Source organism: Amblyomma mixtum, chromosome 4 (genome assembly GCF_055824585.1).
Source record: "Amblyomma mixtum isolate Tamu chromosome 4, ASM5582458v1, whole genome shotgun sequence".
Lineage (NCBI taxonomy): Eukaryota > Metazoa > Arthropoda > Arachnida > Ixodida > Ixodidae > Amblyomma > Amblyomma mixtum.
In genome coordinates, this window is record NC_143015.1 from 108267683 (window position 1) to 108284473 (window position 16791).

A 16791-nucleotide genomic window follows, 5' to 3' on the forward strand; every position below is an offset into this window, starting at 1 on the left:
TTCACGCATTGCCGTGACCACATTCTAATAGCATTCTTTTTCCTAGCCCGACAGTTTCGCGTTTGAGTTCCAGACAGTGGCCCTTATTTCTGGGTTTAAGTAATTATTAGAGAATTTTATGATGCATTTGCATTCTCTGTTTATTCTCTAAATGACTGATCTACGTGTTTTATCGGCGTTTGCCGCCAAAGAATGAGAAGCGGCCGCGCCTGCAGAGCAAACAGTACATCAGCTTCCATTATTGAAGTATGCACATGTTTTTATACACAGGCGACACCAGTCCTCCTGGCGGCGGTGATTGTCAAATCAAAACCAAAACCAAATATACAAGAGTAAGTAGTCGAGGATCTATAATAGAAAGCGGATGTTGTTGTAGAAAAAAGAGCCGCTCTTCTTCGTCATCGCACAACTTGCGGCACTCCTTGTAACTGTAGGCACAGTTCACCGGACTAAACATAGCTTTTCACGTCAGCCTAGTTTTTAATTTTTTTGCATTGTCCTGAAGTGATCATAAACTATCGCGAAAATGTGTGTTTTTTTTTAAAACCGACTATGCGGCCCAGCGCAGCTGCACATGCATGGGGTAGAAGTTTTGAATATCCGTGATTTTTCATGCCAGAGTTTTTTAGATAAATATTCTTTACGAATGAAGTCCTCACATTCCTGTATGCACTCTTTTTGTAAACATTGCGGTGAACGAAACAACTAACCCTTCGTCTTTACTGAAGCCAAAAAATGGCTAAGGTATTCTTTGGAAGCTGGCTATCGCAGTTTTTTTACCGGCTGCGTATAACACCCCCCCCCCCCCCCCAAAAAAAAAAAAATATTTCTCGCTACGCCACTGTAGTCAGTGACTGCGAATTAGCCTGGCTACTTCACTTCCGAAATGGTTGCCTACTCACCCGTGTTTCAGCGGAAGGCACCACCGGCCACCACCGACTTAACAGCCGTGTGACCCAGCGTGGAGGTACCACATCCAGAGAAAAGCGCCAAGCCTGGAAAAGCAGCGAAAATAATTTTCCTGTACATCGTGCATAAGCACGTGCATTCAGTTACTTTTAACTAGCCCTGTTCGATTCAAATGACTTTTCGTGTTCTTGAAATGTTCCTCATTATCTATTGATGCTGGCAATAAACAATTATCTCTTGGCCGGCAGAGAAAACTGTCTTTTCTTTCTGTATTCTTTGCGCCCATGCGCGATGCAGCCTTTATGTGCACCATGGTTTGGTGCAATAAGTCACTTGCGAGTGCTGAGATTGTCGGTATCGGTGAATGTTTATTCCTTATGTGTGCAGCATGGCCCATAAAATTTTTGAAACCAATCTCTTGCAGCTTTGAATTCCGCCCCTTCATCAGTGGCCAATGGGACACCACACGCCCCACGCCCGGTCTCCGTTACTGACTGAAGCCCATGTCGTGCCATCGCTTCAGACATCAGCGAAGGGCAGAAAGTTAGTGGTATGTAATGGGAAAAAATCATTATATAACACAGACCCAGAATTTCAGCTACGGCGATATGCAACAGTCTTCCCTCCAGCAATGATAACCAGAGGAGAGGATAAGAGCGAACGCGTCAGGCGTCACTCTTTCTCCCCAGCGATTGCTCACCTGGGCGCGCAGTAGCTCTGGAATGGCTTCTTGCAGGCAGCCATCCAGGCGCGACGAAGGTATTTTACACGACGGGGTCCACAACGCCAGCTGATCTGCACAAGGTGAATCATTCAAAATCATATACCACGTCGCTTGCTGAAAGCAACGCTGCAAAAAGTCAGGAAGAGGTGAAAGAGGAGGAACTACAATTCTGGAACGGCGTACCACCAGTTTTGCCTACGCCAGATGCAGCGGCTAAATCACGCACTCGTACGCGGACTGCCTTCGGCGAGGTGGTCGTATCAACAACAGTTTCAAAGACACACACACTGAACAAAAAGAGTAAAATGGGATTAAACTGTCCTTTACACTCTAAACACGAATACACCTATATGACAGTAAAGAGAGCAAGCTGTCTTCTGGTACGCTCAGTTTTTAATAGGTGTACACACTCTTTTACAAAAAGGTGTGCGCTAGAGGGTAGATTACTCCCATTATACTCCCATATAGGCGTATTTGTGCAGTTTTAGCATGTCGAACGTGTACCGCCAGCATCAAACCGCATACTACAACCACCAGCCGCCAATACGCACGCGTATGCATAATTTACACCAATTGGGGCTCGTTACTTTGCACCGAGAGAGCGCAGCTAATGGGATTGCTTGCATTTTCTCCATGTATCAGGAGCGCCTTGGTAAGCCTCCTTTAACACTCACTGCCTTCCAAACCCTAGCGATAGGCTATGAGAGGGGAAAATATTTAAAAAAAATTCGCTGTGGCTTAGCTTGGTTAAGCCCGGTAATTGCGAAAGCAATATCCGTACCTACGCCATGGTTCAGCTGGTAGTGTAGCTGGTGGTGGTGCTTGTGGTTAGACTTGTGGCGATGCATCTCTTACACAATCCAATCGAATCCAATCCAATGTAATCTAATGTAATCTAACCTAATCTAGCCTAATCTATTCTTATCCAATCCAGTCCAGTCAGGCCGGCGTTCATGTGCAGCGCCGTCGCACACGGACGGCGCGCGATCGCGAAGCAATGTTAAGGCGCTGGTGGTTGGTACAGCTACTGCTTTCTAGCGACGTGAGTCGAGCCTAATCTCTTTAGCGTAACGCCACAATCGCGCTCCTAGCGGAGAGCGCAGGAGTTAGGCGCCGGTGGTGGCACCGCCGCGGCTTGCGACGGCGCGAGTCGGTCGCCCTTCTCTTCGGCGTGACGTCACAAAGCACCTGTTGCGCTCCTAGCGGAGAGCGCAGGAGTTAAGCGCCGGTGGTGGCACCGCCGCGGCTTCCGACGGCGCGAGTAGGTCGCCCTTCTCTTCGGCGTGATGTCACACATGACGTCACACAGAGGTCAACTAAAGCTCAATGGTGGTACCGCCGCGCCACGGCAAAGGCTGAAAGTGCAAGTAGTGAAGCTTTCGCTTTAAAAGGTAAAAAGTACGGAAGAAGTCGCTGTAATTGAGGCAGAAGCTTCAAAGACGAAGTTTCAGCAAGGTGTACAGTCGCGAGCAAAAAATATTAGCACAGATGATTGGCAATCAGAATTCGTATATCTCACCACGCGGCGCTGCGGTACGCAGACCTGCCAACGGGTCGTTTCCATGTTTGAAGCGTAGGGGGGGGACGGCATGAAGTAAGCTTTATCAAGCGTGCACCGCCCGCGCGTTGAAGTGCCGACCCTACGTGACTCTGCATGCGGCACTTATTTTGGCTCGGTTATCGTGAGCAAAGATGGCTACTTTTTATTACTGTTTTTTTATGACCGCGATGGTTTGTCAAAAGGAACTCGCGGGAACAATAGATGATACCGCTGCTTTTAGCTAGTAATTTTGCTGTCCGTGGCAGTCCGCTGAGCCCCCCTAACACTGTAGAACGGGAATGGCCCAGCACTATCGTTATCAGCCTCTTCGCCACCAGCAGCGCCACGCGTTGGCATTCCGGCGCTCTGGTGTTCCGTCATGTGTGCTAATCTTTTTTACCCGCGACTGTACGTGTACCGTTACCGAATACTGCGACAACCAGCGACCGACACTCATGCGTGGATGAATCAGAGGGATCAGGTGTCGCCAGCAGCAGGCCTGCACCTCTTTGGGGGTATCTGCGCAGGCGCACCAACGGCCTTCGACGAGATGTCGTCGGACATATCACCATTTTTAATGCGAAAGCAATACTACTTGCACTTTGCAGGGTGACCACCATCGTGCCGCGGCGGCGACCACCATTGACCTTCATTTGAACTTGATTGCATTAGTTGGATTAGATTGGATTAGATTGGATTATATTAGATTGGACTGGACTGGATTGGGCTGGACTGGACTGTACTTTAGAAAGATGGGTTGCGCACATGAGACAACCACAAGAAAGAAGACGGGACGGGCGTGTCCCGTCCCGTCTTCTTCCTTGTGATTGTCTCATGTGCGCATCCCATCTTTCTAAAGCAATATGAACCAACTTGCCTAACAACGCATCCTGCTGCACTGAACTGGATTGGATTAGATTAGATTAGATTACATTAGATTAGAGTAGATTACATTGGATTGGATTAGATAGGAGTGGATTGGATTGGAATGAAATGGAATGGAATGGATGGGATTGGTTTGGATTGGATTGGATTGTATAACCGATGCATCACCACAAGTCTAACCACAGGCACCACCACCAGCTGTACCATGGCGTAGGTACGGATATTGCTTTCGCAATTACCGGGCTTAACCAAGCTAAGCCACAGCGAATTTATTGACAACTTTATCCTCAAATGAAAATGGGAAGTGAGGGATGGAAAGCGGTCCCAGGCTGGGTAGGCCTCTCGCGTAGGGAAGCTTCCACTGCTCCTTTCAGTAGTATTCAGCGATTTTAACTCCTATGTGAACACAGTTGAACGAGCCGTGTCAGAAAATCTTGTCCAATTTCTCCCAATTTTTTCCACATATTCTTTTTGCACTACAAAACAGTGGCAGAAGACGACCGGCGCCCATTTAAAATTCGGCTAACCAGCATACTGCAGCTTGGAAAACCTATTCGCCGCTGCGTGCAAAGGAACACCTATTCGAAGCTGTGGGCAGGGATGAGCTTTAAAGCCTCCTGGGTCGGCATTAAAAAAAAACACTGGTTGTCCCGACTGCTGTTATACGACAGAGAAGGGGAAACCACACACGCGCTATAAGGGGGAGTGTAAGGAGGCCGCGTGTGTTACAAAAGGATTCACTTCGTGCTTTGGACGGGGCCGGAACAGGCCCTCACCTTCGGCTGACCGCTTGTGCTGAGCTGGCAGGCACCTGCTGCCGTGAGTCCGTCACGGAGGACCGCCTGCGCCCAAAGGGGAACGGATGAAGCGGGGCAACACTGTCTCACTGCTTCTGTTCATTGCACTCCGAGTTCATATAGTAAGGTTTGCTTCAGATTTTTCTTCGCAGAGGAAACAGCGTGATACATAAAACGCCACATGGAGAAAGCAGGTAGAGGGAGCTCTCGGCTTCGACTTCATTATTTCTTTATTTATGTTTTCTGCGCAAACGCCCTCAGTAGGCGTAACACATAAAATCTTTCGTCGTCGATAACGGAGACTGCCAAACAACTCGCCAAGACAACTGCAAAACAACTTGAAGTTCTAGCACCCTGCTGAAAAAAAGTTACATGATGCAATAACCTCATAGAGGCTTCATCATAGAATATCATACAGTTTGTATGATATATCCAAGAATTCGTGTGATATTCTATGACATCTCTGTGATGACTGTATGATTTTACAGATATGTATGACATTTGTATGATAATTTTCTATGATTTGTATGATAATCAGTGATATTTCTATGATAAACTATATGAGTTTATTGCATCATATAACTTTTTTCAGCAGGGCACTGCTTCACTAGCAGACCTTTGACCCCATAAGCCTCGTAACGGGCTAAATCGACAGTTGACAGGCAATGGAATAGGAGCAGAATTACTTTGCAATGTGAAAGGGTTCTAGTCGAGCAATCACATCAATACCGCCAAAAGGAGTGCGCTACTTCCTCGAATTATCTCTCTCAAAAGGACATGCTGGAATTCCTCTTATCCCAACATATATTAGTGTGGGCGGAGAAAAGAAAAAATGTTGCCCAGCCCGCACTGCCTAAGGCACAACGAACGTCTTATCCCAACAGTGCATGTGTTGCCGAGAATGCCCACGACGCATGTTGCCTGTGCTGCATCATACCCTTGAAAACGTCAACTCTCACTCACCAAAGGCTGCTGGCCTTGGGCTGCTACCTGCTGGTTGGCACATGGCGCTCATGTTGCAGAACCGATTGGCTCCCTCTGCAGTCTGTAGGCACAGCGCAGATGGCACCGACTGCGGCAAGAAAGAGGCGCACATGGAGAGGTGACGTCGTACCGTCGTTGTGAGCACTCCAGATGAGCCTATATGTCAGGTGCCCCATTATATTGAAGCCTTTAAAAAACACAAAGTGCAATAGACCAGCGAAACCAAGTGAGATATGTAGAGAGTCGCCTGGCTTAGGTGGCAGGAACCCGTTGGCTCCGCATATGCGCAGAGAAAGAGCCAGCCATAGAGCCCTCGTCTCGTAATTGCTTGTTCGAACAGTCATAACGGCATGGCTGTGGCGATTACGAGGACTCCACGGCTTGCTTTTTCTCTGCGCATGCAGAGCCACGCAGTTCCCGCAGACCTTGTTAGGTGGCGTGGCGAAGCAGTTCGGCGCAGCCATTCTGCCACAATTCACGCATTCTTTATTCTGGCCTCGCCCGTACAGAGCAGACAGGCAGGTAGATCGCAACTATCAATTTGATGGGCTAAACAGCGTCCGAGAAAAAGAGAAAAACTAGGAGGCGCCGATGGCAATGTTCGCTCTCGGTTGTAGGACCCATCCTGAGAGCGGCCGACATGGCTAGAAACGCTTCGGATGACGCCCTTATACTGTCTCGACCTGACTGTAGGACTCCTTAAAGAATAGTCTGCGAGTGACTGCGATTGTACAGATACATTCCGTTTGGACCTATTAAGAAGATACATAAGATAACACACCGCGCGAAGCTTAGAAAAATATGACAAGGTCATGCGCCGGTTCTTCACCTCATTCCATATTTGGTAAGTGGCGTTATTACATCGAGGTGCCATCGAAGATTAACGCATTCGAACGGACTCTGGGCTTAAAGGAGAACTGCAACACTTTTTGAGAATTCCGCAATATTCAATGGACCTATGGCCTGTATAAGGCTAGGTAATGCGTGTCAAAAAATTTTGCACCGGCATTCCACTACGGCGTTGTTCATAGCCTCAGTCGCTTTGGGACGTTAAACCCCCATAAACCAAACCAAAGCCACCATTCTGTTTGTCAAAGTACATCGAAAATCGGAATGCACAATGCAAAGACCAACATGCCATGGTAGCTGCCCCCTTCTACAAAATGATCACTTACCACGTAGTTTATGGAAGGCTGCGATGCACGGGACTGACGTCTGTCCCATGGCTTTCGGCACACGATGAAGGAATTCCATGCGAACCTGAGTGCTTGGACACCTGCCGGCCTGCGCAAGAAGAATGTTGTCAGCCTCCGTCGTGCGGCGCTCGGAAATGTAGGCTTTGAAGAAGCATCAGATGTACCCAGTACGATCCTAACACGAATAAAATGACAGGCGGAACTACGTCCAACCCACACGCATCCCGAGGAAGAGTTCATGAGTTAAAGAAGGTAGCTCTGGCGTGTGACAACAATTTTAAACATGGAGAGGCCCATGGCAATTTAACGTGTTAAAGAACTATGTTCTAGTGTGAATGTACTCCTTCAGAATCAAAGCTGAAAAACACTGGAAGGTACACTAACGGAGCGCTCCGCATTAAGGGTATGATGCGATAGCATAGTGCAATTCGCATGTATGCAAAGGGTCACTCTCTTATAGGTCCCTGAGATCCCTTGTAGCCCTCCCGGTGCATTGGTGCAGTGGTTGAGCTATGCGGCACTGCCCTGCGATGACAGGTGCTACCTGCGGTGGGCCTTGTGCGGCCCAGGTTGCTCTTCCCGAGCGACCAATCGTTAATTTATCTGCCACCTGCCACGGTGGGCAGGTTGTGATGACACCGCAAGGTCACGTCACCTAGGCGGCCCACCTGCCTCCAAGGTTGCTCTCTGGACACCACGTGACATTCATGCTCGCGATTTTTCGCTCACAACCCCGACGCCAGATTTTCTGCGTAATGGGGCCTTTAACGCTATCGCGTTAAAAACGTGGAGTGTTTTGAAGTCTCAATCATTGACCTTTGGCCTTAACCTCTGACCCTCGAACTTTTGAACTTGATCTTGCATGCGGTTGCCTTTGCGCCGGTGTTGCCTGAAGTCCTTTCGCACATCATACTCGTCTTAAATATGTTAAAGCACTACCTTCTTCTCTTTCCGCTTGCTCAGTCACAGCGACCGGGACAAAGTATGCGCCATTTTAGAGGGTAGTTCCTTTTCCAGGTGTCACATACCATTTCTTCTCTTCCCCGCTGCAGAGAAGAGGCTGAGTGCGGGCGGCTTGGTTGCTACACCCACGCGACGAACGCACTTCAGATGCGGTGGTCGGAGGCCTTGGCCGCTCTCTTCGCAAGGCTACCATGGCCACTGCCTGGACGCCGCTTCTTTCCGCTTCATAAAAGAGAGAGAAGGAAAACGGGGACAATGTGCTGTACGGCCTTCCCGTCATCTGCTGCCCCGCTAAAAGCCAGCGGCTCTCGATTTCTCTGAATTCATCCACATACCTGCTTTGGTGAGGGATTAATGTGCGAGCCTGACAGGAGACAGGGCAGCTGCCTGGAAGTTGACATGCGAGACGGCGGTCAACAATGATATCAACAAATCCAAGGGAATTCATTCGTTGCAGTGATAAAGGCATTTCTTTTGCATTATTTCTTAGGAGAGCATGAATTTTAACCGCGGCTTTGCGTTCAAACAGCGACATCTTATTGGTTGGCGACTGTGTTCTCTTCCCATTGCCGCTTTATATAGCAGCTTCTTCCGTTGTAACGTCCCAGCTCCTGTGTGAGCTTTGAAACTTCAGAGTGTGCGAGGTAACACGGTAGTAGGCACTCAAAGTGAATTGCAAATGCTTTGCGTGCTGGTAACTATTGTTATAAAAAACAATGGAGTAAAAATTCTTTCCTAGCCAACTGTTGAACTGCAGGTTTTTGTCTTGAAAACATCTTGCCATGCAATCTAAAAAATATTGTACGCACCTGGGGGAAACTCAAAATTATTTTTCAGAAAGAAAAAACCGTAAATTGCGGAGTTCAAGTCTCGAAGCGACAAATCTGCTGTGTGGGAACACCATAGTGGAGGGCTCCGGAATAATTTAGGCCACCTTCGGTTCGTCAATGTGCACTAGCGACTTTCACGTTTCGCCGCCATGGAAACTACGTGACCGGGATTAGGGTTTTGAACTGCTGTCTTTCGCATTTGAGAAGGAAACACTAAGTTGTGCAACAGCATTAATGGAAACGTACGCTTCTTCAACACATTATTGTCCGTTCTCCCAAAAACGCAGTTTTCCTGTAGGTGGTGGTGTTAAAGGTACAGTGCCTCTCTTCCCCCCCCCCCTCCCCCCGGTACTGTGGCTTTCACTGTTTCGAAACAGGCGCTGCCGAAAAGCCACTGCGCCACCCGTGGAGCACAGGATCTGTGCACACGATTTCATCCTGGTCTTGCTGAAGACCTGTGCAGTGAATAAGTGGCTCTGGAATGTCGCGATAATTTCATCGAAAACAAAATAAATAAATGGCATTGAACGGATATATATATCAGAGCTCCTTTCAAAAGCCCAGTGGGGCAGAATACGATGTTTATGGGTTATGGGGGTACTCGGGATATGAGGGACGCCATAGTGGCGGGCTTTTCGACTCCGGAGTTCGCACTGAGAACTCGCAGTACATACACCGAAATGCGACCCGTGCGGCCGGAATCGAACCGGCGTCTTTCAGGTCAGCAGCCGAGCAGCATATCAGAGTGAGCCTAAAAAATAAAACATTTTAGCCACCCTTCTGCACTACCCAATCGGCACAAATACCCAATAGCGCCGTTTCGGTTTCTTTTCAAAGATTTTTATACCGCTTTCTGGACCCTATTCATCCCTACAGGTCAGCTATGCTGGTTGCCCATACAGGTATTCCTACCGGTTGCCCATGCAGGTATCCAGTGTAAATATATCCATACATGTTATCCTCCCAGGTGGCCTAATTTCCGGATCCCTTCCTAGGTGAATATTTCCTGTTGGGAATCTGCTGGTTTGTGTTGGCTTTAGTTAACTACGGTGTCCCTCACAGCCTGAGTCACTTTAGGATGTAAAACCCCATGAAACCATATAACTATCCTCTCAGCAAATACATCTCACCTCGCCACTGCACTGGAAACGTGGGGGTGGTGGTGGTGGAATCTTTTATTTTGTGAAAGAGAGTTTGGGAGCCACAGAGTGGCCTCGCTACATGGTCGGCGTCCCTAGTCCGGGACACCGCATGACAATGCCCCGTCTCTCGCCCGTTTCACCAGAGCCCTTTTATGACTCAAGCGAGGAGGAGTTGAGGAGGGCAGTTCCCATGCCTCTCTGGAAGGGGTAGGGGAAGGGGGGAGGTGGGGATTTTGAGTACATGCCCACACCATGTGGAAGATATCACAGGTCTCCCCACAGTGTGGGCATCGCCCATTCGTGTTAGGATCGTAATGTTTTATTATTGCAGGACAGAGTAGAGTACCTGTCTGCAGGCGCCTTAAAGTTCGCTCCTCCGTCTTACTCAGCCCTTTTGCAGGGGCCGGGAAAAGGCGGTGGTTGTCGCTATAATGTGTTAATATTTCCCTGAATCGCAGCAGCGGCTGGTTAGTCTCCGAGCCAGAAGATCTGGGATGAGGAGCCCGGTGAGTAAGCGCTCGGGCAGCCGCGTCAGCGGCCTCATTACCTCGTAAACCCTGGTGGCCAGGAGCCCAAATGATTCGTTTGGGTGTTGGATCAGTGGCAGTCCGTCGTAGAATACAAGCAGCTAAGGGGGAGGTCTCCCCTGCCAAGTAATGTTCATTCTTTTCGGGAGTCTGTGATGATTATTCTCGAATTGGCGTGGGCGGCAGCATGCGCTATCGCTACTTTCTCGGCCCGCATTGAATTCGGGGCTCGAAAGGAGAGTCCATCAATGTGCATTTCCTGGTGAACGACAGCGGCCGAGTAAAATCCCGTGGGCGATGGCCCTGCTACGTCAACATAATATACACCGGGTCGGGAGCCGTGTTGTCTCTCAAGAGCCCGAGCCCGCGCTTGTCGTCTGTTTTCATGCATGTCGGTGTCCATGTTACGGGGGAGCGGGGAGACCCAGAACATATGGAGCCATAGTACTGGGATACGCTCCGCCTCCTCTGGAATGCAGTCGTGTTGGATGTGTAAGCGGTTTAGCAGGCGGCGCCCAGGAGCCGTCTGCGTGAGCCGCTTGTATTGGTTCACGAGGTGGGCCTCCCGCAGCTCCTGATAGGTTTGGTTTGGTTTGTGGGGTTTAACGTCCCAAAGCGACTAAGGCTATGAGAGACGCCGTAGTGAAGGGCTCCGGAAATTTCGACCACCTGGGGTTCTTTAACGTGCACTGACATCGCACAGTACACGGGCCTCTAGAATTTCTCCTCCAAAGAAATTCTAGCCGCCGCGGCCGGGATCGAACCCGCGTCTTTTGGGTCAGCAGCCGAGCACCATAGCCACTGAGCCACCGCGGCGGCTGCTCCTGATAGGAGTTTAGCACCCCCAATTCCTTGAGTTTGGCATTAGAGGTAGCCACCGGGAGATCCGGGGCTCGCTTAGTTGCCTTGCGGATGATGGCGTCTATTCGCGCCTCGTCTTGCTTAGTAGTGCGGAGATATAGAGGCATAGACGGCGTAGAGGATCACGGCGTAGAGGATCCGGCTAGTCATGAAGGCATAGACGAGCCGAAGCGCGTCCCTGCCCTGCAGACCACCCCGCTTGTTGGAAACGCGGCGGATAATGCGCCCTACCTGTTCGCCTACTCTCTTGAGTTTCGCAATAGTGGAGTCCGGTCTGAGTCTCTGGTGAATGAAAAGGCCCAGAATACGGAGCTCCTCCACCTATCTAATAGGACCTCTTGACAGAGAGATGTGTATTGCTGTCCTATCCTTTGGGTTCGCTCTGACATGCAGAAGCTCTGATTTCGCTGGAGCACATTGGAGCCCACAGTCATTAGCATACGCATCGACTACGGAAGCAGCCTGCTGAAGGCGGTCCTCCATGACCCGAAGGCTCCCCTGAGTGGTCCAAATTGTAATATCACCTGCATATAACGCGTGTTGAATGCCTTCCACACGGGCCAATTGGCTTGGGAGGCGCATCATAGCAATGTTGAACAGGAGCGGTGATAACACTGCTCCCTGAGAGGTACCCCGTGTTCCCATCATGTAAGGGCCGTATTCCTCGTCCTCAATCCGAAGAAAGGCCTGGCGATTAGACAAGAAATCTCTTATATACGCGTAGGTCCTAGCCCCACAATCGGTAGAACTCAAGTTGGCCAGGATGCTTCCGTGTTTCACATTGTCGAAAGCCCCTTTCAGATCAAGGGCGAGGATGGCTTTGTCATTGCGTTGCATAGTTGTGGGTCGTATTACATCCCTGTGCAGCTGGAGAAGGACATCCTGTGCAGACATGTGAGGGCGAAACCCGAACATGGTGACTCCAAAGAAGCCCTTACTCTCCAGGTATGGAGAGAGGCGATCCCTTACCATCGTCTCCATAAGCTTGCCCGCACATGAGGTCAGTGATATGGGCCTCGGGTTGTCCGTATTCACGGCCTTACCTGTTTAGGGATAAACGTCACAAGTGACGTTTTCCACTCGGGAGGGAGTGGACGCCCGTCCCAGGTCTGGTTGATGTATTCTAATAAATGAAGGTAGGCTGAGTCCGGTAGGTTCGCTAACAGGTTCACTGTTATGTGGTCCCGTCCCGGAGCCGCACCCCGGCGCATTTTTGCTAAGGCCGCCTTAAGGTCGTGCAACTCAAAAGGGGCATCGAGTGTTTCATTAGGCCTGCCAGAGTACATGTACTCTGGCCCAGGCGGGTCCTCCATACGACAGAGATATCTGTCGCACAGAGTGTCCACAAGTTGCGCCGTCGTACCTTGGAACCCTTGCAGAGCCCGCCGGAGCTGCTTTTGCGTCTCCCCTCTTGTTTGGGAGGGGTCGGTTAGACTGCGAAAGAGACGCCACGTCCCCTTCGAGCTCATCTGATGAGCTGTAGCGCCGCAGCGTGCTATCGAATTTGAATCTGAGAGCTCGGCAGCATACGCTGCAGCCTGCTCTGTGAGTTTGGCTATGCGGTCGCGTAATTTGCATTAGTTTTGTGCTTTTTTCACCGTTTAGTTAAGCTCCGGCGCGCCTCCCACAAATGCAAGAGGTGGGTGTCCACTGCAGGGATCTCTTCGGTGGTTTGTAGTGTTGTGACGTGTTGTTTCTGAATGTTGTATATGTGGTTAGCCCACTCCGCGTAGCCGCCGGAAAATAGTACGGGAAGGATAGTGTGATTCCGGAATTTGTGCCAATCGGTCAGCTTGGCCTGACCCCATTTTTTTGCGCGCTGCCTTTGCCTCGAGTGTAATCCGGAGAAGGAGGTGTTCGCTGCCTAGAGAATCTCCCAAGTTCTCCCAGGCAGCCGCTCTAGCATTTTTAACGAGAGAAAGGTCTGGACACGTGTCGTGGGTTACCGAATTCCCCACTCGAGTGGGATACGCCGGGTCCGTGAGCAACGTGAGGCTGAGGGTGGAGATGAGCTCCGCCAGCTTACGTCCTCTTGCCTGTTCGAAGTGGTAGCCCCAATGAAGGCTGGGAGCATTGAAGTCTCCAACGATCACTAGAGGCTCTTTGGGTGCCAATTTTATACCGCGAAGGAAGATTTCATTGAAAGTTACGCGCGGCTTACGCGGAGGGCAGTATATGTTGAGGATATGTATTGACGGGTAGCGGCGTCTGAGAGGCAGTACTTGGATCATTGTATATTCTTGCTCGGGGTCACAACCACCACCAGGCAGGCGTCCACACGCGATGCAAGTGTGCCACACGAAGCATGTCTGTGGAGAGGTGCTGGCCAGGTCGAGGCGCGGTGTAGCCACTCGGGCAGTGGAAACAAGGCTTCAGTGCCGTGCGATTGACCAGCTGCAAGCTTCCCTGCAGTGGCAGAACAAGGGGGATGTTACCCAGAGTTCGGCTGAAAGAAGCGACAAAGGCGTGCAGAAAACGTATGTAAAGATTGAAAATTAATATTTTGTATGTTTTAGTGATGCTGACTGCTGGTGATGTCGTCATTTGATACTTTTTCGGCTATTCTGAAGGCCTGTGCAGGAGAGTGAACCAGGATAGTTGAAAAAAAGCGTGTCAGAAAAAACACCGAAATAAATTTCTCAACTGTTGCTGTGGTGTAGTCTACAAGGTCCCACAGTGATGCGGCCGTTTTTACATCGGAGAGACCGGACGTTTCGTAAATGAACGACTACGCGAACACCCTGAACATATTGCAAACCAATCACGCCGAAATAACATTGTCATTCATTCCGCAGGTTGCAAAGACTAAGGTATTTCTGAACCACACCACTATCATCGCGAAGTATAGAGATACCTTGCACCTGATATAGGAGGGTTTTCACATTGACAAATTTGGTTGCTCATGTGTAAGCCAACCATCGGTGGCTGTATTCCCACACGAGCTCGCCTTTCTTAATCTGGGATGCGTTGATAGCTCCGGTATGTATGTCACATCTAGTTTGCCCCGCATTTGCTTCCCGTCTGAGCTTTGGCTTGACCTGCTGCTTTATATTGCCCTCCCCCTCTCTTTTTTCACAATACACCATTTGGTTGTTAGTCCAGCGCATGTGCCTGTCTCTTATTCTTCAGTCAACGCTGTTTCGTCGTACCATTAAATTAAAATATAGAATTAATTAAAATTTAAACAAATGAAAATCATGATCTCCACTTGTGTGTAAAGGGGCACCGCGAAAATATCAGTTAAGGAGAAACTTAAGCGTCTTTAATTTTTATTCGGCTTTTTACACCGGTCCTGATGTCGGCTCAGCTGATTACTTACCGCGACACTACATATTGTGTGTGTACTTTCGAATGAACTTCACTGGTTAGTAAGAGCCTGTGTCAGTCGTCCCCGTTGACCTGTGTTCAAGGTTTTCTTTTCTGCCGTGGTAAACAAAGCTACCCTTTCGCAGTACCTGGTTACCCTGCTTTACTCGAGCATTTGCGTCTTGAGCATGCACACCCGGAAAACCTTGACGAAAGCATTTTTAAACAAGAAAGAGGTGATAAACGTAATGTTTTCTTATTTTGAAAGATATCTCTGTAAAAAATATGTCTGCACATCTCCCCTCAGGAGGCTTGCATTTTCGCAAATAATGTTTTTGATATGATCAAAAATGCGCCCCTTCGGCTTTTTTTGGCAGTCTTAAATACTCGATGAGAATGTTGGGAAAACCACATCGGAAGAATGAACCAGCATCATCAGTATTTTGACAACAGTACCTCAAAATATACCAATATTCAATTTTTTTCTCTATGAAAGCTGGAGATATGGCAGAGGTGTTCCACTACTTTGTATATTACCACTGACTCAAAAGGAATCATCCTTTTTTCATACTTCTCACCCTCTAAGATTTCGCTATTTTGAATAGACGTTACGCAGAAGCGAAAAGCTGGAACTCAACGAGGGATCCAGTAGTGGAGTGGTCGAAAGATCACCCGCAGCGGGATGATTTTTTTTACCTCCTTTTAGCACGCTGCAACAATATCTTGCTGTGTTCTCATTTTGTGCGCAGAGCTCTATACTTGTCCTTTATAAGCAACTTGGCTGCAGTGCATGTAAATCAATCAATATTTTTATTTCAGTCACGAATAAGCAAGTGGAGGAAAACCAATAGAACACAATCACTGAATCTTCTCTTGTAATCCTCACTCCCTTTTCTAGATAAGATTACGCATTTGTGACTTCAATGTGTAGGTCACTATTAAAGGGTACCCCGAAAATCCCACTGCGCGGGCGTTTTTGCATCTCGAAGTTCGGTTCCCGTTACAATGTTCGAACACGCAACCTTGTGCTTATAAACTAAGCACCGCTATCTTTCGACATGCCACGCTAGTAGTCCCTTCGCTCGACAACGACAACTTACAGCGTAATGAAAGGAAGACTGCAGCGTTGGACTGGCTCCGCGATACTTCCCTCGCGACGCGACGAATGGATTTCACACGACCCGGTGTGCTTGGACGCCCGCCGGCCCCTGCATACAGAATGTTATGTCAGCATACACCATTATGCAGTTCGAAATTAAGGTTTCAAAGAATCAGCAGGAGGGATTTTGTCCACAGAGTTATCAAATGCTATCACGAGACGATGCCCAGTTGTATCGTGATTAATAGAGCTCTCTTCATTTCTACAAGATCTCAGAACAAGTGCTGATGAGTTGTCGGCTCTTATCATTTGTAGTTAGGAGAAATTTTGAGACGTGGATTCGCGTCTGCATTTTTTGGTTGGTTTATGGGTTTTAACGTCTCAAAGCGACACAGGCTATGAGGGACGCCGTAGTGAATGGCTCAAGAAATTTCGACTACCTTAGGTTCTTCAACGTGCCCTGACATCGTACAGCACACGAGCCTTTTAGAACTCAGTTCTAGTGCGAGAAGAAGTGAAGAAATAGCATATCTGGCATCAGTGTGTTAGGATACCAACGCAGCACGAGTAATCGGCACTTGTGCCGTATAAAGCAATAACAGGTGCTGCTACTCAGCACAATTAGGACAAATAAATTAATCACATTTCTGTATTTCTAATGTTCCTGCTGATGTCCAGATACACAATATCTCAAGTGCGGCTGCTAACACGAAATTCCCCGAAGGATGCTAAAGGTGCTCCGAAATCTCACTGCTCTGCAGTTTTCTAATTCCGCTTTCAATGAAATACTGCGATGGAAATAGCGAGCTCATAGTGAACAGTCGATCTCCTGTACTAACTGCTACAGCTTAGTACTGATTACTGATGGCACGCCCCTATGGCTCAGTGGTTCTTGCTTTCGGCTTGTGAACCCAAGGCCGAGAGAGACAGAGACAGTTTCAAATTGCACAATATTTAGAGTTTTGCAGACCTCACGATACTCCTGCCGGGGGCAGTTCCCCAAAAGTCCACAACTGCACAACTGTTTG

General features: G+C 48.8%; 2 protein-coding genes and 1 long non-coding RNA gene across 6 annotated transcripts in view; all 3 read right to left on the minus strand.

The window, feature by feature from the left end:
* LOC149347775 (uncharacterized) overlaps positions 1 to 16791 on the minus strand; it is a 240320-nt gene that overhangs the window by 96572 nt on the left and 126957 nt on the right. The window lies entirely within an intron of this gene.
* Positions 1 to 16791, minus strand: part of LOC149347777 (uncharacterized) — a 101151-nt gene that overhangs the window by 53644 nt on the left and 30716 nt on the right. The window lies entirely within an intron of this gene.
* On the minus strand, positions 876 to 15870 carry LOC149347779 (uncharacterized). The gene is made up of 7 exons (XM_089586041.1): positions 15765 to 15870; positions 8334 to 8385; positions 8064 to 8220; positions 7015 to 7123; positions 5819 to 5927; positions 1610 to 1704; positions 876 to 995 (listed from the first exon to the last, which is right to left on the minus strand). Exons 3-7 carry the CDS (start codon positions 8189 to 8191, stop codon positions 876 to 878), a joined length of 561 nt encoding a protein of 186 aa, XP_089442167.1. The 5' UTR covers positions 8192 to 8220; positions 8334 to 8385; positions 15765 to 15870.